General features: G+C 45.0%; 1 protein-coding gene across 1 annotated transcript in view; it reads left to right on the top strand.

The window, feature by feature from the left end:
* The window catches only part of IQGAP1 (IQ motif containing GTPase activating protein 1), a 90,937-nt gene that overhangs the window by 59,256 nt on the left and 10,510 nt on the right, over positions 1-21,171 (top strand). The window contains exons 16-35 of the mRNA XM_073227103.1: positions 3,545-3,635; positions 3,831-3,998; positions 4,701-4,843; positions 5,833-6,003; positions 6,575-6,658; positions 6,751-6,822; positions 6,919-6,988; positions 7,357-7,565; positions 8,207-8,362; positions 8,592-8,755; positions 9,287-9,511; positions 12,805-12,945; positions 13,033-13,117; positions 14,205-14,437; positions 14,984-15,116; positions 16,151-16,253; positions 16,735-16,870; positions 17,243-17,330; positions 19,972-20,184; positions 20,890-21,056. Coding sequence (XP_073083204.1) covers positions 3,545-3,635; positions 3,831-3,998; positions 4,701-4,843; positions 5,833-6,003; positions 6,575-6,658; positions 6,751-6,822; positions 6,919-6,988; positions 7,357-7,565; positions 8,207-8,362; positions 8,592-8,755; positions 9,287-9,511; positions 12,805-12,945; positions 13,033-13,117; positions 14,205-14,437; positions 14,984-15,116; positions 16,151-16,253; positions 16,735-16,870; positions 17,243-17,330; positions 19,972-20,184; positions 20,890-21,056 — 2,852 coding nt within the window. The remainder of the gene's footprint in view (positions 1-3,544; positions 3,636-3,830; positions 3,999-4,700; positions 4,844-5,832; positions 6,004-6,574; positions 6,659-6,750; positions 6,823-6,918; positions 6,989-7,356; positions 7,566-8,206; positions 8,363-8,591; positions 8,756-9,286; positions 9,512-12,804; positions 12,946-13,032; positions 13,118-14,204; positions 14,438-14,983; positions 15,117-16,150; positions 16,254-16,734; positions 16,871-17,242; positions 17,331-19,971; positions 20,185-20,889; positions 21,057-21,171) is intronic.

A 21,171-nucleotide genomic window follows, 5' to 3' on the forward strand; every position in this document is an offset into this window, starting at 1 on the left:
TGGGGCTTTGGAGGAGGTATGTGTTGGGGCTGGGGGACACTTGCAGGAACAGGACCATTTAAAGTGCCACAAGCACACTTTAAAGTTGAGATTCTACTGTTTTTCTTGAATAAACTCTCCGATTGTGGCAAGTCTTTAGTTAATTTCTATAGTTATGAAAAAGTTGATTCTGATGATTGTTGCTTTTATGTAGGAGAGGATTTTCAGAGGTCTTTAGCCTACCATTTTCACTGATGTCACTTCTCTCATTTAAATTTAGTGCCGTTGGAATACTTGCTGAAAACAGACTACTAGTCATTGGGTAGTAATGTCTGAATGCAAGACATGGCTATCAGGGATTCTCAAGGAACTCATTTTATAATGACAAATATGAATGACTTTTAAATTTCTCCTCTCCCATTCCACCGTGTGTGTACACAGACACGCACACGTGCATGGAGCCAAAAGTCGGCTGGTATGAAGTGGTTGGAATATTCAGACACTTCCATTTGGTACATTGCTGGCATCCCAACCCGCCCAGATCTGTGCCACCCCCAATTCTAGCTCTGTCCCCAAACTTCCTCTATGCAACAACTAAAGGATTAATACCTAGACCAGCAGACCAGAAGGACTCTGCTCCATTCTGATTGCTCAGTACCTGTGTTGGGTAGTTGATAAATGTGTTGTATAGATTCATATAATGTATGTGTTTACCTGTGCATATGGTATGTATGGCATGATTTATATATATAACACATAAGTATATATGTTTTTAAATATATGGTGTGGGATATATGTATGTAATATATATGTAATATTTTATCTGTCATCACACATGCAAGCCAAGCCACATATATAGAGACTTTTAAGGAAGTTTTAGGGGTGAGAAGTGACCTTTAGAGGGGCGTGTGTGCATGTGCTTTCCATACACGCACACACGTGTGCACACACCAGCCATTCTTTCACCCTGTCTCCCGTTCCCTTCCCCATATTTTGTGGCTTCTCTACCTCTTTTACCTACAGTCCTTGCCCACTCCATTTTTGATTTGTATTTCTGGTCCCTATCTCTTCACCTCTTCTGAAAAGTAGTCGGTGCACTTCTGAGTATCAGGGTTGTTAGGGGGCATTATTTCACTGTACTTCAGTGGCATTTTCACACGAAATCTCTTCTATCTCAGTGTTCTCCACAGTGTCTAGCCTGCAGGTTTTAAATCTGCACAGTGATGTGTGTTCATCTTAGGTGATCTCTTTAGAGCAAGCTCCAGCAGGAGGATTGTGGGTTTTGTCATCTCACACTGTCTGATTGGAGCCGAGACAACCTTCTCTTCCCTCACCTGGGGTGAGGTGACGCGTCGGCTCCCTTTGCTCCTTCAGTCTGGTGAGGGGTGTTTCGTGTCGTTGCCCCGATATACCTGTGCACCCACCCTCTCTCCTTGCCTTTCATGCTGTAGCTCCGCCACTTGTTTCTCAGAGGAACAGGTATGAAAATTCTGATTTCACTCTTTCGGTTTAGTTTGCATGAGGCAGTGAGGACAGAACTCTGAATGGTCAGAATCCTTGATAAGCCATGCCTTTCTCTAACTGCCAGGAAGCTGGTGCCGAGCCTCCCAGCTTTGCTAACAGTAGATTTGCTTAGAGATAGCCTACAAGTGAACCAAAAATGGATTGGTGCTGTGGAAATACTTCATTGTTTTTGTGATGCAAGGATTTTTATGCTTTTTCTTGTTGAGACTGTACATACTTCAGCCTTCTAGCTTATGACTTCTCAGTTTAAGTTGTCACAGACCTGTATCTGCTTCATTGTATTGTCCCACAATGAAACTGTTGCTTAGCATTTCCAGTATTTATTCAGTGACTCGGGGGGAATTGTGTGTGGCTCTTTTCCATTATCAATAGTAGAAAGTGACTGGTGGTAGGAACATGCTGCATTCTGCAGCTCTTAGATGATTTGTTCTCACATTCTGTTTATCTGTTTACTCTTTTCCTTTCCCCAAACTGTTTGCGTCTTAAAATTGGGAGAGGGCCTCAGCAGTTGTAAGCCCAGCACTTACCATAATTTAGTTAAGTGATCTTTCTTTCAAAAACTCTGCATTTGAGATAAATCACTGCTTTCAATTTCTTCTGTTTCCTTTGGCCTTACCCTGTCACCAGGGTACTTTATAAATTGCAGGGATTTGTGACTGCATGGCTCTGCTGAGTGAAATATTGTATCTCTCTCCATAGTCAGGCAGAGGGGAGCCAGGTCTCCTCTAAGGTTTGTGACTTCAGCTGCTGGGCCTGCTGAGGACACTGAAACTTTCTGCTCTGTCCTAAGCCCAGACCTGCCGCACCTGGTAACACAGCCACAGTGTCTGACCCCAGTGCTCACTGGTGCCTTGGCAAATCGTGTTTATGTCAAGTACCCTGAATGGTTTTTGGAGCTGCTCTTTATCCCAGCATTAACTCAAGCCTTAGGAACAGTTAATTTTGTTGGGTCTTGCCAACATCGCTTCAAACCTGACTGTCTCAGCCTGGCTGGTCACCTTAAAACCTGCAGTACCTCACCTTTTCTGGAGGAAGCTTCCATATTAATCAACCGAATTGATGCTTTCTATAAAGACTTTGGAGACACCTTAACAAATAAAGGACCTTTACTCTTTGAGAGAGGTGACACTTCTGTAATAACTTCAGTGGGTCCCCTGAAATCTACGTCAGTATCAGTGGTTCCCAATTGTGACTCTCACGCTGAAAAAGGTAAATGGTAGAGTCCTGCTGCCTCTCCTGACAGAGGTGAGTTCTTGGCTGATCCATAAACTACTTCCCTAAAACGGTGGGGGTAGCTAGATTCTTAGAAATTGGGAGATACTAGAGAAAGATACTTCTGCTAGTCCAGTTTTGTTTAAATTGCCTTCTGGAGCAAATGATCATCAATACTACTTAAAAGAAATTACCTTAGACCACATATAGACAGAGGGAAGTAGCCACCACATCGATTTCATATCTGTCCTCCGTATTCAGCTCCAGCTACACCAGAGTTTAGTTGATCATGCTGAGGAAACAATTACCATTCTATTTCTGGGTGAAATTGGGTTTTTAAGTTGCCAAGAACTGATGTAACATTTAAGTTTTAAAATACAAGTTGGTGATAAGTTTAGATCACCTGTAGGGACTTCTGGCTTTTACATGTGATAAAGTCTGATAGTCTTAAAAACAGTAGTCATGGAGAAAATCGGCTTCCTCTGAAGTCATTGGCAAAGGACACTTTCTCAAAAGTGTTGCACATTCATGTACGTCCCATGGCCCTTTTCCCACCACCGGAGTCCCTGGGTCCTTTCCCGGGTTCCCTTCTAGCTGCTCTTGACCTTCTGGGCCACCTGAACTAATCTTACGTATCTGTTACCATATCTGAAGCATTTCTTTTGTAATCTTTCTCCAGTTTCTTTATGCCTGGCTTCCTCCAGTTGACTATTTCCGGTGTCTTGTGTGTTTGAATCTTCTTCCTCTGTGTTGAGTCTCAGAAACCCCCTTTCTTACATGTATCCTGATTTTATGATTCTAATATTGTTTTGCTTTTAATGGTGTGTAGGAAACCGAGGATGAGTCAGCTGTGTTATGGCTGGATGAAATCCAAGGCGGAATCTGGCAGTCTAACAAAGACACCCAGGAGGCACAGAAATGTATGTATCAGTTGTTTCATACCTGTCTTGGTGGGGGGTGCAGGTGGCAGGGGGCTCCGTGGCTCAGGATTCAGCTTGACCAAGGTAGATAGTTGTGGGGGGGCACCTTTTTGCCAGTAGGATTAGTTAGGTGAACTACCGTGTGAACTTAGACACTTTCTAAACCATTCTCATAACACTTCTCTTCTGTGATAGTTGCCTTAGGAATTTTTGCCATCAATGAGGCAGTAGATAGTGGCGATGTTGGCAAAACACTGGGTGCCCTTCGTTCCCCTGATGTCGGCTTGTATGGCGTCATCCCCGAATGTGGTGAAACTTACCAGAGTGACCTTGCTGAAGCCAAGAAGAAAAAACTGGCAGCAGGTGAGTTATGGGGAAATGAATACATGTCCTGAAAGTAAGAGCATGAACATATGAGGGGAGAGATGGGGGAGGAAAAGGTCAAGCTATTAGGAAGGATACTCTGTTGTAAGAAGTAAGGCTTACTTTAAGACCGTAAGGAGATAATATCTTTATTTTTGAAAATATTTACTTTTTTTCCCCTTTTTAAAAACTGTGTTTAAAAGGTCAATTTTCTAAGAAATGTGGGTAGGATCAAAATATTGTTTATCTTTCACAGGGTTAAGCCTACAGATATAGTTAAAAGGAGTTTTTCTACACAAAGAGGGGACTGAAGATAAGATTTCTTATCCTATTTTGCCGTCTTTTTTTTTTTTATTACTGAATGGTTACAAATCTTTTATCAGAATAGTTTTCTGACACACAAGGTCTTAGGTTTAGGCTTTGGAAGGAATAATGTTAGAATTAATTCCACAATTGGACTTCATGAGTATTTTCTATTTGTAATGTAGATGTTAGTGAGCTAAACGAGACATTACAAAGCCACACTTTAAAAGGGATGTTGGACGCATGCTCTTTACTCTAACAAATCCAAGGAACAGGTTTTCGGGATGGTCTTTTTTTGTTTTGATTGTTAAACCTGGCCAGATTCATCCTGTAGGATTAGACAAGAATGTGGAGAGTGTGGGTCTCGGTTTCTTGTATCTTTCCTTTGTTTTCTGTCAGGAGATAATAACAGCAAGTGGGTGAAGCACTGGGTGAAAGGTGGATATTATTACTACCACAATCTGGAGACCCAGCAAGGGGGATGGGATGAACCCCCAGACTTCGTGCAAAATTCTGTGCAGCTTTCTCGGGAGGAGATCCAGGTAACTCAGATTTCTTCACAAAAGAAGAACTAATATTAGCTCTAAAGTTCTAATACTAGCTAGGAAGAACAGGGCATATGGTCAGAAGCCCGAGGCCAAAATTAAGGCTAGCTAAAATGAACTGTTTTCGCGTTATTATTATTTTTTTCCTAATGGCTGGGAGAGTAAGGCCTAAATTGGCAGGACATCCGGATCGTAGAATCAAGTCAGATAAATTGTGTGCTTATTAAAGAAAACTTTGATGATCCAGAAAAGAAAAACGAAAAGGTGCTATGACTACTCATTAAATGCAACTACTGTTAATCTCTCCCAGTTTGCCAAAGGCTCTTTTCTGGCTATTCCACAAACTCCAAACTGTACTGCATTAGAATAAACCTGCACTTTTAAATAAAGGTAGCATTTTTTATAGATGCTTTGCAAGTGCTTTTTTCCCCATCCTGTTTCTTTGCTCTGCTGTTCATCCTCACCAGAATTACTCCTTCCTTCAACAGTTGCTGAAGCCCTCAAGAAGGCACTCTTCTAACAATGGGGAGATAGTTGAGAACAAAGTCCCTCCCCTGCCATCTACACTGGTCGGAATTCTTTCCTCCCAGGCACACCCATCTCAAGTATCACCTTCTCCATGAATCTTTTTTAAATTCTCTCTCCTTCCCTCCATCTTCATTTGAAGTTCCCTTTGTACTCATTTAGAACTTAAACAACTTGGATTTGAATTTCAGTCATGTTTGTACTTGTCTTATACCCACCACTTGTTTTTAAGGGAAGCTACCAAGTTTGCAGTCCTTGTATGTAATGGCTACTTATCTTGACCCTGATGGGCTGGTGAGCACTTACTGGATGTGAGAACTTGCCCAGAAAGATAGAACTCAAGTCTTTATTCCCATTAGGCATCAGTGAGGGTTTATCTGTGCGCTGTGCATGACACTGTGGTAAAGTTGTATCTGTCCCCACCCAAGTGTGCCTTCTCATGTGACCAAATGCTCTTCCAGAGCTCCATCTCCGGGGTGACTGCTGCATATAACCGGGAACAGCTTTGGCTGGCCAATGAAGGCTTGATCACCAAGCTGCAGGCTTGTTGTCGTGGATACTTAGTCCGACAGGAATTCCGAGCCAGGATGAATTTCCTGAAGAAACAAATCCCTGCCATCACCTGCATTCAGGTATTTCAGAGCTTGTAATACCGGCAGCAGGTGGGCTGCCAGAGCCGGGCTGGTCGAGAGCTGTGCCTGTGATTGAATGTCTGGGTTTGATTTTTGCCCTCTGGTCTCAGTCTCCCCTGCTTTTGACAAGCCCCTCCTCGCAGTGGTGGCTAGTAGGGAGTTGTCTGGCTCGGTGGCAGTTCTTCTTGGGTGCCTCATTGTCTCCAAGACTGTTCCTTGGTGTCAGACTTGAATATTAGTGTTTTGCTCCAATGACAGGCTAGCACGGTTTCCCGGAACAAGTCCTGAGTTAGCCATTTGGGCTCCGTCACCGCCAGGTGGGTGGGAACCTCTCTAGCTTTGTTCCTCCCCTGTAAGTGGGGCTGCTAGGAATTACCCTTGTGAAGTGCCTCACACCGTCAGGGCGTGCTCTCATGTGGAGGGCTGGCGTGCGCCCCATCCCCGTGCCGATGTGGTCCTTCTTAAAGCTTTGTCATGAATTGCACTTGCATAATATATGAAGATGAGATTTTTTTAACTCCCTCTGAACCTTGGGAAGTAATGTGTTGACTCTAATATGTGATGGTTCTAGTCTCAGTGGAGAGGATACAAGCAGAAGAAGGCATATCAGGACCGTTTAGCTTACCTGCGCTCCCATAAGGATGAAGTTGTAAAGGTACGATAGCTCGAGCAAGGTTTCTCGGTGCGTGGGGGTGTGACGTGTTCAGATAAAGGACTCTTATAATTTTCAGGATCCCTTTTCCATAGATTCAGTCCCTGGCAAGGATGCATCAAGCTAGAAAGCGCTATAGAGATCGCCTGCAGTACTTCCGAGACCACGTAAGTACCCTCGCTTAATAAGCAGCAGTAGAATCAGTTTTGCTCGGTTGTTGGTGGACAGATGAACAGAGGACTTTCCTCTTCTTTGTTCCTTAGATAAATGACATTATCAAAATCCAGGCTTTTATTCGGGCAAACAAAGCTCGTGATGACTACAAGACTCTGAGTGAGTAACTGGCTCAGCAGAGAGGAGTTGAGGCAGTGGTTGAGAGCCACCAGGTTCTGGGGCTTCTCCACAGATCTCTTTTCTTGTCCTGAAGGCAAGGCTTGGGGGGTCGGATGCTGCTTGTGACTGAAGCCCCTTTGCTAACCTGTGGCTGGATGTCTCGTTGCTTGCATTGCCCACCTTTGTCATAACAGCGACACCATGACTGAGAAGGCCGCGCTTGGTGGTTGTCTTTGCACCTGTCAAAAATAAACGAGTATTTTAACGTGTGACTAGAGCTATTTTTTCAAGATGGCACTGTTTCCTAAGACTTACAACTTTTTCTGATAATTTCATCCTTTGTCTGATGCATACTTTCTTTCTGTCAGTCAATGCTGAGGACCCTCCCATGATTGTGGTCCGAAAATTTGTCCACCTGCTTGACCAAAGTGACCAGGATTTTCAGGAAGAGATTGATCTTATGAAGATGCGGGAAGAAGTCATTACCCTCATTCGTTCAAATCAGCAGCTGGAAAATGACCTCAATCTGATGGATATCAAAATTGGACTGCTAGTGAAAAATAAAATTACATTGCAGGTAAGGCCAGTACGAGCAGAGGCCTCAAAGCACGTTGTCTAGGCAGGCAGTTTGACCTTCCTCATCCTTTCTGACTTATAGGAGAAGCGGGTAGAGGCTGGCTTTCTTCTCAGCTAATGCCATAAGCTTTAAAAAGGTTATATCAGAAGTTAAATCATGCAATTCCAGAATTTTAAATAGAGAAAGAAGAAGATAAAAAATCATCACATTAATTCTACCACCCCATTATCATTTTGTATTGTACAGTTTTACTTAAGATGCTTTCCTTATGGCAAATAGTAATAAATGTTATTAGGTTGTTTTCTAAGTTTTTATTATTACAAATAACATTGTAGTTGATATTTCAATGTACACATAAGTTTTATTATATTTAAAACTTTGTTTTTAAGATAGATTCCCTGATGATTTCATGAGTCAATGGACATTTTATGGTTCAGGTTCTCGAAAGGAAGGTGGAGGTAGGAATGGATTTGATTGGCATACCAGAAATAGGATGCAGTGTAGTGCTTCTAAAAGTTTAATGGGACCTGCCAGTGCAATAGATCTCCATGCAAGTTTCCAGGCACTGATAGACGTTTCCACAAAGTCCAAAGTTTTATCTTTGAAAGCTTTTTGATTTATGTAAATGTTTTTGTTTCCAGGATGTGGTTTCCCACAGTAAAAAGCTTACCAAAAAAAATAAGGAACAGTTGTCTGATATGATGATGATAAATAAACAGAAGGGAGGTCTCAAGGCTTTAAGCAAGGAGAAGAGAGAGAAATTGGAAGCGTATCAGCACCTGTTTTATCTACTGCAGGTGAGTGGCTTCTGGAATTGGTATTGTAAAATTTAGCTTATGATTTTTCCGCAAGAAACCTTATCCATAGATCTCTGCGGGAGTGTTTCTGATCTCCATTGAGGGGTGAGCAAGCCTGACTCATTTTTCTTCCTTATGTACCTTCTAATTCTTCACGTTTAAAGATCTTGAATATTTGTGCCAGCCAGTGTATTATCTAGAAAATACTTATCCATTGATTTTATTTCAGACCAACCCCACCTATCTGGCAAAGCTGATTTTTCAGATGCCCCAGAACAAGTCCACCAAGTTCATGGACTCCGTCATCTTCACACTGTACAACTACGCCTCCAACCAGCGGGAGGAGTACCTGCTCCTGCGGCTCTTTAAGACGGCGCTCCAGGAGGAGATCAAGTAGGGGCCTCGGCGGGGCGGGGGCGGGGCGGGGGTGGGGCGGGTCCCTCCCGTGGGTCCCTCCCGTGGGTCCCTCCCACAGCCCCGGTGCGCCGTGGGAGGGTCAGGCCTGCCTGGGTCTTCTCTCCCTCTCAGCCGAAACTGTGATTTGTGTGGGACCCTGCCTGAAGGGGACGCCCGCTCCCTTAAGTTATGGTACAGGTCGCTGCTTCTGGGGAGTGGTAGAACGAGAGGTTTGCCAGATTAATTTTAGGAACATTATGTAGTAAGATATAATTTTTTAAAAAGCTGATGCAAGCATAAAGATTCAACATTTTTATCTAAAAGGACTTGATCGCATGTGTCCATGATTGAGTTCGCAACAACGGGAAGGCCAGGTGAGTGCTGGAAAATGTTCCTAGAGGAAGAGCACACACCCCGGCCTTCCAGTTCCCTCTGTTCCCAGGAGTTGGGAGCTTTAAGCAGAAAGGGTCTTTAAGTCGACATATTCTGTGATTAGTGTGAATTGAATCTGTATCTGGTGTTTTATAGGTCAAAAGTAGATCAGATTCAAGAGATCGTGACCGGAAATCCTACAGTCATTAAGATGGTCGTAAGTTTCAACCGCGGTGCCCGGGGCCAGAACGCCTTGCGACAGATCTTGGCCCCGGTCGTGAAGGAGATTATGGACGACAAATCTCTCAACATCAAAACTGATCCTGTTGATATTTACAAATCTTGGGTTAATCAAATGGAGTCTCAGACAGGAGAGGCAAGGTATAGTAACAATACACCTTTTTCTTCTGTGTTGTGTTAATATTTTCTCTCTTTTTTAAGCAGTTAACTTTTAATTGAAAAATTAATAATTGTTCAGGTAGTTTTTCCTTAGGAATGTCTTCTTAACATTGTTGACCTAGTAACTTTTCACCTATTTAGCAGACGTTTATTGAGTAATTATTATGCCCCAGCCACTGTGTTAGATACATATATAATGTACAGCAATGAATGAAACATAGGATGAGTGAACCAGATATACTCCCTGGCTTCTTTTCATAGTTTATTGTGTGGGAGAGACAACAAACAGGTACATAAAAATAAAATTAACAAATCAAAAAAAATTTTATGAAGTTTTGTGTAGGGAACAGTAATGGAAAGATACAAGAGGGGCTAGCTAGCTTAGCTAGTTGGGGCGAGCCTGAGAAGGTGCCGGTTCACCTGGCTGCAGCCTCCCTGATACGGCGGGGCTATCGTTGCTAAGAGCTTTCCTGCCGGGGGCTCTCGGGTCGGAGCTTTGGAGAGTCTAGGACTCGGAAGGACATGGGCCCCGCTAGAGGTGCGGCTGGGTGGGAGAGTTGGACAGATCTGCGCTTAAAGGGAAGGGGTGGGTGATGAGCTGCCCTGGAATACTGAGAGTGGACTGGTTAACACAATTGAGGAGATTTCTGTGTCCGTCCATAGTTTAACCACCAGTATTAACACTTCTGAAGCAAACGTGTGTCAACAGAATATGGGTAATGCTGGGAAAATACAGTTCAGAGTGCCAAGATATTTCTGGTTTTATACAGGTTGGGTGAGGATGGGGAAGTGAGCAGCTTAGTCTGGCGTTTTTTCTTGTTGGGGAATAAGGTAGATCATGCGTGGAGTTCTCCAAAGCGAAGGAAGGGTAGCTGTTCATACCATTGCTACACTGAGTGTGTTTTGGAGACCAATAACCGAAAATCCTCTGTTACTAAATACACTGTTTAGTTCAGCTGACTTTTCTTTCACAGCAAGACTTTCTCAAGGAAGGAAGCAGCATGTTGATCACACTGTTGCTCAAGTTCCTTATCCCGTCTTGGATGATTTGTAGACCGATGCTGGTTCGCACTTTGAATAGTGCTGCTTGGCCTCGTTCTACCTTCCAGGTACCTGGACACCAAGCACAGGTGAAGGTGTCCGTGCATAGACAGAGAGCAAAACACCCTGCTGCCTCCTTGAGAGGGCTTATCCCCTGCTGGGAATCACTGGGCACCCGGCCTGGTTCTCAGTGACGTGTCTGTCATCAGGAGTCAGGTCCATTGTGTTGGACCTGCGCACTGGAGACTCACGTCCTGGAATGGGGCTGGCCAGCTGCCGCACTGGGGTGGGAGGTTTTGCCCAGAGTGTCCCTGATGACAGCCCTGTGAACACTGGCTCAGGAGCAACAAGGTATTTCCTGCAATGATCCATGAGTCAGTCATTTTTAGAGCAATTTTCCAGTAGGCATTTCGGGATTTTTTTTTTCTTGTGGGTGCCTATCAGAAACTGGTGTCTTTTTTTTTTTTTCCATAAAATGGAAATTAGTCTTAACACTTTTATTGATGCCGAAACCTGAGAGGTGTAATGGGGCAGTGGGAGCCCACCCTGCATGTCAACATCACAGATCTCCAAGCTTTAGTGGACAAGTACAGCAAACTGAAACGTCACCTCTAAAGTGCTAGAAAGTGAATATTCTCTCTCACTACAGGCTTTGTCTTTACCACTGTAGTTCCCTTTGCTCCTTACTACTTTTAAAAAATTTCGTATTCATTAAGTTGTAAGTTTTACTGATATGAGATATATAGCACATAATTTACAAATAATAAAATATGATAATACTCTTTATTATAAATCCCACACAGCCAGTTGTTCCAAACAGAATGCTTGTGTTGATTTTTGCTGAATTCTTTGTTCATAGTCCACCTCTACGTAATTAGGCCACGCTCTGACAAATGGAGTTTACCCCTATCCGTTTCCTGTTGCTCCTGTGACAAATTACCACCAACTTCATTCCTTAAAACAACAGTTTATTCTCTCACAGTTTTGGAAGCCGGAAGTCTGAGATCAGTATTAGAGCTCTGCAGCCATGCCGTCTGCAGGGCCGCGGCCCCTCCGGGGGCTCGAGGCAGGAATCTGGTCCTTGCCTCTTCCAGCCTCTGGTGGCTGTTGGCCTTGCTGGGTGTGTGGCCATGTCCCCCAGTCCGTAACTCGGTGGTCGCATTGCCTCCTCTTCTGTGCGTACCAAATCTCCCTCTCCCTTACTAGGACACTTGTGACTGGATTTAGGCCACCCAGATAGTCCGACATAACCATTAGGAATTTTGACCTCGTTGAAAGTACCAGAACCTTGCCTTTTGTCTAGCAGCTGCCTCCTGCCCTCTTTTCCTTCCTAATAAAGCCTGGGCTCCGTGTTGTAGCACATCTGCTCTTCTCATAGCTAGGATTTTCTGACTCAGTGCCCTTCCCTTGAGTGATCCTGGCAGCTTCTTCTATTCCTGTATGTACCTGTCACCTCCCTCACCACCCGAAGGGTCACCACGTCCCTTCGATGTGTCTCCTCAGTATCCCTCAGATCCGTCTCTTGGTCCCCACTGCTGCACCCTTGCTCGTGTCCTCGTCCTTTGTCGGGGCGCTCATCTCCTGTCTCTTTTACCTGTGACTGTCCATCGTTAATTCATTCCTCACCGTGGGTCAGAGCTGTCTTCCTTCAGATTCAGATCTCCTGTCTTCTAATGGCACATCTCTGGCTTCTGGGACTGTCCAGAGGCCTGAGCATCAGGCACAGGGCCTACCACAACCTGGCTGTTTGCTCTCCACCCTCACTCCTCCTCCCTCTTCCTTTCTTTGCATTGGATCTTCCTGGAAGACTTCTCGCTTTTTCCTGAGTTAGATGTCCCTTCCTTATGGACGTTGTCCTCTATTCTTCCAGTCTGAGTAAAAACCTCTGCTCTGTGGCACTCTAGCATTTCTGCTCATCTTACTTACAGCACGGTGGGTTTATATAATTACGCGTTTGTGTGTCTCTCCCACCAGACTGTAAGAGACTCGAGAAGCTATCATGTCTCATCGCTTTTATCCCAAAGGCCTATCACAGTGCCTGACAGAGTTCAAGGCACCTGATTCACAGTTCCAAGTGTGAGGTCAAGTTGTGGCCCCACCGTTTGCTGGCTATATGAGCAGGAGCAAGCTACCTAATATTTCTGGGTGTTTCTGTGTATGAAAGATGTAGTCTTGTGTCAGGCTGTTCCTGGCTGTTGGTCTAATATAGTTGGGGATAATTTTTGTTTTCCCAGCAAACTACCCTATGACGTGACCCCTGAGCAGGCTCTGGCTCATGAAGAAGTCAAGACACGGCTGGACAACTCCATCAGGAACATGCGGGCCGTGACGGACAAGTTCCTGTCAGCCATCATCAGCTCTGTGGACAAAATCCCGTGAGTACTGTCACTTGTGCCCCAGACAGAGCCCAGCATGGGCCCTTCTGCTCCCTGGCCTGCTCACCAGGTCTGTCTGTCCCTCAGGTATGGGATGCGCTTCATTGCCAAGGTGCTGAAGGACTCGCTGCACGAGAAGTTCCCTGACGCTGGTGAGGATGAGCTTCTGAAGGTGAGAGTCTGAGCGGTGGCCCTCTCTCGCCTTCCCAGCAGCCCTTGCAGGAAAAGCCGTAAATGAAGGCCTAACCCTAGACTTTTACCAAGTGCTTAAGCCTGGGTTCTGGCAGAAGCTCACTGTTTATTGTGAGCTTCTGAAAATGATTAAAGTAGTAGACGATGCATCTCTTAGTTCCTGTGTCGTCCCCGTATTGTTTGAATGGCATGCAGACACTGAACAAGTAGGGAAGGGGGACTTTCCTGTCCTGAGGTAAAGGGCTCTCAGTCCTATCTTTTTGCTGCAGAATCGCGCCTCCTGCTGGCGGCCAGGTGAATGGCAGCACGCCCTTTCTGCTGAGGCTGTGCCTAATAACTCTTTCTACTCAGCTGTGCTCCTGCGTTTTGGTTTTTTTTTTTTTTTTTTTTTTTTTTAATCTGAACGCTTTTTCTTCTCTCTCCTAGTTCTGTGCTTTCCTACAGTGAGGCCTCGATTCTAGACTTTCTGTTCAGGTGAATTAATTTTATTCTTTCTGAATGAAACTAGGGGAAGTGCTGTGACTGTCCTTGAATTCTCCTGTGGAGATGTGTGTTGAGTGACTTCAGTTTCAGAGGTGTGAACCTGTCTACCTTTGAAGTCCGGAGCATGTGGATGACGGGCTTGGGCAGAGTACGCTGTGCTCATTAGGTCACGAATAAGCGTTTATTTTAGCTGTGCTCTTTAGTTTCTTAGCATGGAAGCATACCTAATGACAGTGAAAAGTGCATGTGATGAGAGCAGCTTTATTTGCTGCCATGATGTGTGAACAAAGGATGCCCCAAAATGCTCAGTGATAGGCTTTAAATCTATCGTTTACCTTCTGAAGCTGCTCTTTCATTGTAGTGATTGTCAGTACTGTTCTCATTTTGTTGTTTCTGTATCCATTCAGGGGATATTTGATCCTCTTAGTTTCAGGCCTTGAGAGAAAGTGTGTGTATGTGGTGTGATGTTTTTTTTTTTTTTCCTTACAGGCACTGCATTTTCTGGTTTTCTTTGCTAACAGAGTTGTTCAGGGCTTACTTGGTGGAGTGGTGTTTCACACCCTTCTTTTTCCATCTGTTCCCAGATTGTTGGAAACTTGCTTTACTATCGATACATGAATCCAGCCATTGTTGCTCCGGACGCCTTTGACATCATTGACCTGTCAGCAGGAGGCCAGCTTACCACAGACCAGCGCCGAAATCTTGGCTCCATTGCAAAGATGCTCCAGCATGCAGCTTCCAATAAGATGTTTCTGGGAGATAATGCTCACTTAAGCATCATTAATGAATATCTTTCCCAGTCCTACCAGAAATTCAGGTGAGGGGAGAATGACAAGGTACTTGAAAGATTATGTCTCTGAGGGTAAAGGCAGACCTGGCTTTCCCTGGACTGTCATGGTGTATGTTGTGGGATACATGTTTGATGTGCTCAGAGCTTTAGGAGATGATAAGATTTTTGCGTTACTAAGATGTATTGCCATGATACAGGCAATCCTTAATGTAAAAACAATGGTTTTGCACTAGGCACTCTGTTACGAGAGAAGAATTGGGGAGTGCTTTTCATATTTGTAAGTTAAACGCTCAGTTGCGAGAGTAGGGCAGTTACCTTAGAGAGAAAGTTGGTTCTTCTAAGGGCACAGGTGTTTGAAGACTGTTGTAAGTTACGGTTGAGCGAGTCTTGTGGTAGCTTATTAGAACCAGCATCCCAAGGCTGTGAAACACAGCGAACATGCAACCGTTTCTCTAGGACTGTGGTGACTAGTTTCTGTTTGAACTCACTGCCCCAGAGGTTTGTGGATATCTTCTCACCGACTTTCCACACACCTGTCACTGTTGGGATCCGGCCCCTTCTGTTTGTTTTCAGACGGTTTTTCCAAGCTGCTTGTGATGTCCCCGAGCTCCAGGATAAATTCAATGTGGATGAGTACTCCGATTTAGTGACCCTCACCAAACCAGTGATCTACATTTCCATTGGGGAAATCGTCAACACCCATACTGTAAGTAATTTTCTTTCATTACTTAATTGTATTGTTCTGCCTCTAGCTACTTCCCCTGGCTGCTCCCTACCATCTCTGGAAGCCGGATGCTTCACCTTCCAGTGACATCACATCCGCTTGTTTCTCTTCCTTTGCTATTAGCAATTTCTACCGCTGAGTTTCTCGAACCGATCCTCAGGCCACCTGCATCAGAATCATCTGGGCTCTTTGTTAAAACTGAGGGTCCTGAACCCCACACGGGCCTGCCGAATCAGAAACTCCACGGGATGGGGTGCCTCAGGATCTCTGCTGGGAGCGCTGATTTAGGGACTTGATAAAGCACCGTTTCCACCGCCCCTTTTTTCACCCAGGCCCTCTGTGTAGTTTTCTCACATGATCTAAGGGCCGGCCTTTTCCTCTGCTTCCTTGCAGTGGTTTTCCCCTTGGATACTCCTTCCCACCCCACAAACTTGTATAATTAATTCCTTTGCCCTTGGATGGTGGGGGTAGGGCATGTAGAACAGGAAATGAGGAAATAAAATATGAATGGGATTTCAGGTGTTGTCGTTTCTGAGGAAGTTACCTAGGATAATAGCCTCTTAAAGGCCGTGCTTGAGTGCCCCTGCGAGAGTAACATTGACCTGGTGCATTTTTCTCTGAACTATAAGATACTGTACACTGGAAACATGAAGTAGAAGTATGAATTGAAGGAAAATGAAGTGAAAATTTGAACTGGTTGCAGAGTACATTGGTGACTTTGGATATTGAAGTCTATGGGTTTCGTTTTTCTTTCTCACGCACGGGGTATTTAAATCCCTATGTCTGTGAGGTTGAGAGAACAGCTGTGCCTCCTCTCCATACAGCACAGCATAAGTCATGAGCAGAGGCCCGTGTGAGGCTTTGTGCTGCTGGCGGGGTCGGTTCGCTGAGGTCGGCTTGGCAGTTCTTCGGTCGTAGGAGCTTTGTTACCCACCTTTGTGCTCGGCATGGTGGGTGGGGACGGGGCTCCTGGGTGGCGTGTGTGCATGGAATTGATCCCTGGGTGTCTGGTGCAGCTCCTGTTAGATCACCAGGATGCCATCGCTCCGGAGCACAATGATCCGATCCATGAACTGCTGGATGACCTTGGCGAGGTGCCCACCATCGAGTCCCTGATAGGTGAAGTTCTCACTTATCTGCCCGGGAGCTCGGAGGGGGGACCATGGCAGAGCAGTGCTGTGATCGTCACGTCCTCTGCTTCTGCACTGTTCAGGCTCTGCATACACACTGGGGAAGAAAGCAGATCTGAATCCCTTCCTGTGAGGAATTCAAATCGAGTGGAAGAGATCGTTTTAAATGTATATTCACATAATCATGTAATTAGAAATTGTAAGTCCTGTAAAAGAAATGGACAGAGTATTTTGAGAATTGTAGTATTATAGTGTTGAAATGCTTTGTTACACATTATGACACACAGTCATTTCAGTGGGGCCCCTTTGCCTGTGTCCTTTGGCATCTATGTTCTTTCCCAGGGAAGGATGTCCTTGCCACCATGTGCTTGTTGGCTTATTCAAGTGTCTTAGATTTGCGTTATCTTTTACTTGCATTAACATCTCCTCTCTTTCTTATATTGATTATTTCTGCCTTCCCAAAACTTTAGGAGAAAGCTCTGGCAATTTAAGTGATGCAAATAAGGAGGCACTGGCGAAGACAGAAGTATCCCTCACGTTGACCAACAAGTTTGATGTGCCCGGAGATGAAAATGCAGAAATGGATGCTCGGACTATCTTGCTGAAGTGAGCATTGTGCGCGGGAAGAAAGAAGCGAATGGAATCTAATGATTCCTTGGCTTGGTGAACAGGTCTGCCTGTTCACACCTGAGATGGTCGTCTTGACCTTTAAGCCTGTTGTAATTTCGGTCACCTCATATATTATACTTGGCACAGGACTTACCAGCCTTTTTAGCTGATAAGATGCTAAAGTGAAACTTGCATGTCAGAAGTCCCAGCCTTGGCACCCACTCAGAGTTCCACACATAAGCCTGAGCACCTTGAGTTGGCAGCTGCCCAGGAACCTCTGCGAGGTGGTGTTTGTATTGCTGCTTAGGCTCATTTGAGAGGAAGTGGGACCCCTGTCTGTGTTTAAATGCTTCCTCCATCTCCCTTCAGCACGAAACGTTTAATTGTGGATGTCATCAGGTTCCAGCCAGGAGAGACCTTGACAGAAATCCTGGAAACACCAGCCACTAGCGAACAGGTAAAATGTAGGGGTTTGATGTCCACCATAATAAAGCACATAGGTGCCTCTGTGGTAGGTGCATGACACGGTTGAGGAAGTGGGATACAGATGAGAAGAGGCAGTAACCTGGGCGGGGGGCGCGTTCAGGCTTGTTGAAAAAGGTTGTTGGCCCCTAAATCCAGAGGCAGATGTCCTTAGGGCTTCTGCTCAGTATACGTGTGTTCCGCTGTGACCTGAGGCGGTCCGTGAGGCTGCTCGGGAATTAATCCGATGTCACGCAGAATCTCGTAGGTGCCTTTGCCTTGGTGAGTAGAAGAAAAGTACAGAATATGGATCGTGAACTCAACTCGTGATATAAGTGGTGAATGAGATGTATATATATCTGAAACAATTTAGAAAACCATTAAAAATTAACCAGAATTGGCTGTAAAAATGCCAGAGGTTCAGGAAGGAGGCCAGTGAGGAAGCAAAGCATCAAGAAGCGGACTGAGTCACACTTGGGGCGAGTGGGCGGGATGCAGGGGCGCTGTTAGATGGGCAGGGGGCCCACAGGCAGAGGCGCAGCGGAGGGAAGGGCATGAAGTGGCCACACCTATAGAGATTGGAGGTGTGAGTGAGGCTGAGTAGTGAGAAATAGAACATGAGAACACATTACGTAGAGCCCGCAACCTGGACAGGAGTTTGGCACCGAGATAAGGAGTGCAGAGCCTTTGTAGCCTTTGGGGCCCTTTGATACTGATTAATTTGGCTATCATAGCAGATGGTGGCTGAGTCAGCTACGTATGTGATAGGTCTTGTCCCTGCTGGGTGGGGGTTGGCCTGGCAGCAGGAAGGGATGTACGAGTCACTCCATGTTTCAGGCCCCTGTTTCACATTGGTAAAATAAGAAAAGAAGGTCATATGTTTTCAAATTTTGAGCATAGAAGTCCTTTAAGTGACAGTTTACTGAGAGGCCCACTATATAAAGCAGGTAAAGTGGGAGCTGCTCTGGTAGGCCAGGAGTGGGGCTCTGGGATCCCACCCTCTAGGGCTTCAGTGCCACTGGAAAACCCTTAAGGATGCCCACAGGACTATTTGAAAGCCGCTGTTGTAAGTGAATTCTTAGCTTTTCGATGCTGTGATTGATTACTGAATAGGTGTGCATGAGAGACAAGAAAAGAGGCGAAAACAGTAACTGCCCCTCCTTTAGACTAGGAGCTTTGAGCAGGGAAGGAGGAGCCAGTCTTTAACCGTAACCTACTGTTAGTTCAGGGCTTCCACCTCTGTTCTTTCATTTAATCCTTGTACTCCCCCTAAGAGCTGAGTTTCATCCTCATTTTAGGTAAGGAAACTAAGACCTTTAGAGGTTAAATAATTTGCCCAGGGTCATCTGTTTGTAGTGGCAGAACCAGATGGCGCCTCTGCTCTGACTCCCCAGATCTGCTCTTTGCATGTTCGTTGGCCCTTGAGCAGTGGAGTGGTGAGGGGCACTGACCCCCGTGCAGTCAGACGCCTGTGTATGACTTTCCACTCCCCTAAAACTTAACTACTAGTAGCCTACTGTGCCTGGGAGCCTTACCGATAACATGAATAGTCGATTAACATATTTTTTGTATTTTATATGTATTATATACTGTATTCCTACAATAAAGTAAGCTAGAAGAAGAGAAAATTATAAGAAAACCATAAGGGAAAATATAGTGCTGTATAGCATCAACTGAAAAAACCACCTGTAAAGTGGACCCACATAGTTCAAACCTATGTTGTTTAAGAGTCAATTAGGAGAAAACTGAATATTGGGAAAGGGAATTTCTCCAGTTTGGGAGGAGTTAAAAGCCATTCCAAATATAAACATTCAGCACAAATAGTTCAAAACATGGTACCAGAGCCTTAGCTGCAAAGATTCGGGATCCGTCAGCATAGAGGGGATCATTGAAGTACTGAGGGTGAATGGTTACAGAGAAATGACCCTGAGTCCCCTGTAGGTACCAAACCTGCGTAGGGCGCGGAGAGAATGCAGACAGGCCGGGCAAGGTGACAGCTGAGAGAAGGCACTGGGTTTGGGGTGGAGGCAGTGGTGCTTGGCTCTGAGAGCAGTAGGTGCAGATGAAAGGACTGAAAGAAGAGGGTGAGGGGGCCATAGCAGAGGGTGTTGCAGTTGTCACCGCCTCTGTTTCGGTGCTCTTCAAGCTCTGAATATGCGGTGGGGAAGTAAACAGATGTTTGTAGGATGGTTGACAGCAGAGGAAAGGCTAGAGCATGATTTCCCTGGACACGGTGGCTAAAAGGATCAGCAAGAACTCACTGAGCACTGGGCTTGCCTTGGTGCAGTTGTAACATTCATAGGCTGTGTTTCAAATAAAATTAAGTGGCTTACACGTGTCAAAATTTGAGAGGGAAAAAGCAAGGGATTTTGTCACCAGTAGTGCCCAAGCTCCTAACCGTACCTGACAGTCTAGTTGAGAAGCCTGTGATTTCCTAGATGTAATAATCTCTTCTGGGAGAAAATGTATCTGCCTCTGCTTCATGCAGTTTCTCCGTCAGTGGTCAGGAGTTGAGTTTGTTACCCCCTCGGTTTCCAGAGTGGAGTTTGAGAGCTGTATAAATTCAGGTGTGGGTATCTCAGATCACTCAGGTCGGCGTGGTGGACTTGCCAGGAACTGCTGCTTTTCATCTTTAGGAAGCAGAGCATCAGAGGGCCATGCAAAGGCGTGCTATCCGGGATGCCAAAACTCCTGACAAGATGAAAAAGTCCAAATCTGTAAAGGAAGACAGCAACCTTAGTCTTCAGGAGAAGAAGGAGAAGATCCAGTTGGGCTTGAAGAAGCTAACAGAGCTCGGGACGGTGGACCCAAAGAACAGATACCAGGAGCTGATCAACGACATTGCCAGGGTACTGCCTTTGGGGGCAGCGATGGTCCAGCCATCTTTAAAGCCGTCCCGGAGGTTTCTGGTTCATGGCAGATTAGTGTCCTCTTTTCTGGGGAGTCATGTCTGACTCCCTCAGCGTGAGAGCCTTCCCCTCCCTTTGAAGACTTACTCTATGGCCTGGGTCAATAGGGTGAAGACCTTGTTAGAGCCCCCTGTGTCTCAGATGGTCTCTGCCTTTAAAGAATCCTTCCAGATTTTTTTAATGACTTACAGTGAAATATAAATTCACATCAAATTGATCATCAAAGCCTTGATTTGTGTAAATCTTCTCAAGTAAGGGGCCTTGGTGCAGGCTGAGAATTTAGGTGTTTTCTGCTGTTGTACTAAGGAAACACCCATGCGGATCTAGAAGCTTGGTGATTGATGTATTAAAATTATCTTTTTCTCCCTCTCCTGACAACATTTGAGCCATTGAGGTTTGAGCCAGATTCACAAGTAAATTCTAAGAATGTATAAGTCTGTAAAACACACATTTCCTACCTCTAGGAAATACAAACGGGGGGAAAAAATGAGATCTGAGTTTCTTTGTTAATTTTTAAATATAAATTCCTTCCTATTAGAATGTGTGGTCATGTAAGGCAAAGTTAAGCCCTGCTCAGTTCTAGTGGTAATGATTCAAGAAGCACATGTGTCTACCATTTTCCTAATTTTAATAATTGTGTCTCAGGATATTCGGAATCAGCGGAGATACCGGCAGAGAAGAAAGGCTGAACTGGTGAAATTGCAACAAACGTACGCTGCTCTGAACTCCAAGTCCACGTTTTATGGAGAGCAGGTGGATTACTATAAAAGCTACATCAAAACCTGCTTGGACAACTTAGCCAGCAGGGGCAAGTGAGTACTTTTTTTAAAGACTCAGTGTTGGGAAAAGAAGTGCAGGCAACTGTAGTGACATGGAAATTTTCACTGTAAACATAACTGGATCAGTTTATTGTATTAGTTCTTTAGT

This window comes from Manis javanica, chromosome 18 (assembly GCF_040802235.1).
Source record: "Manis javanica isolate MJ-LG chromosome 18, MJ_LKY, whole genome shotgun sequence".
Lineage (NCBI taxonomy): Eukaryota > Metazoa > Chordata > Mammalia > Pholidota > Manidae > Manis > Manis javanica.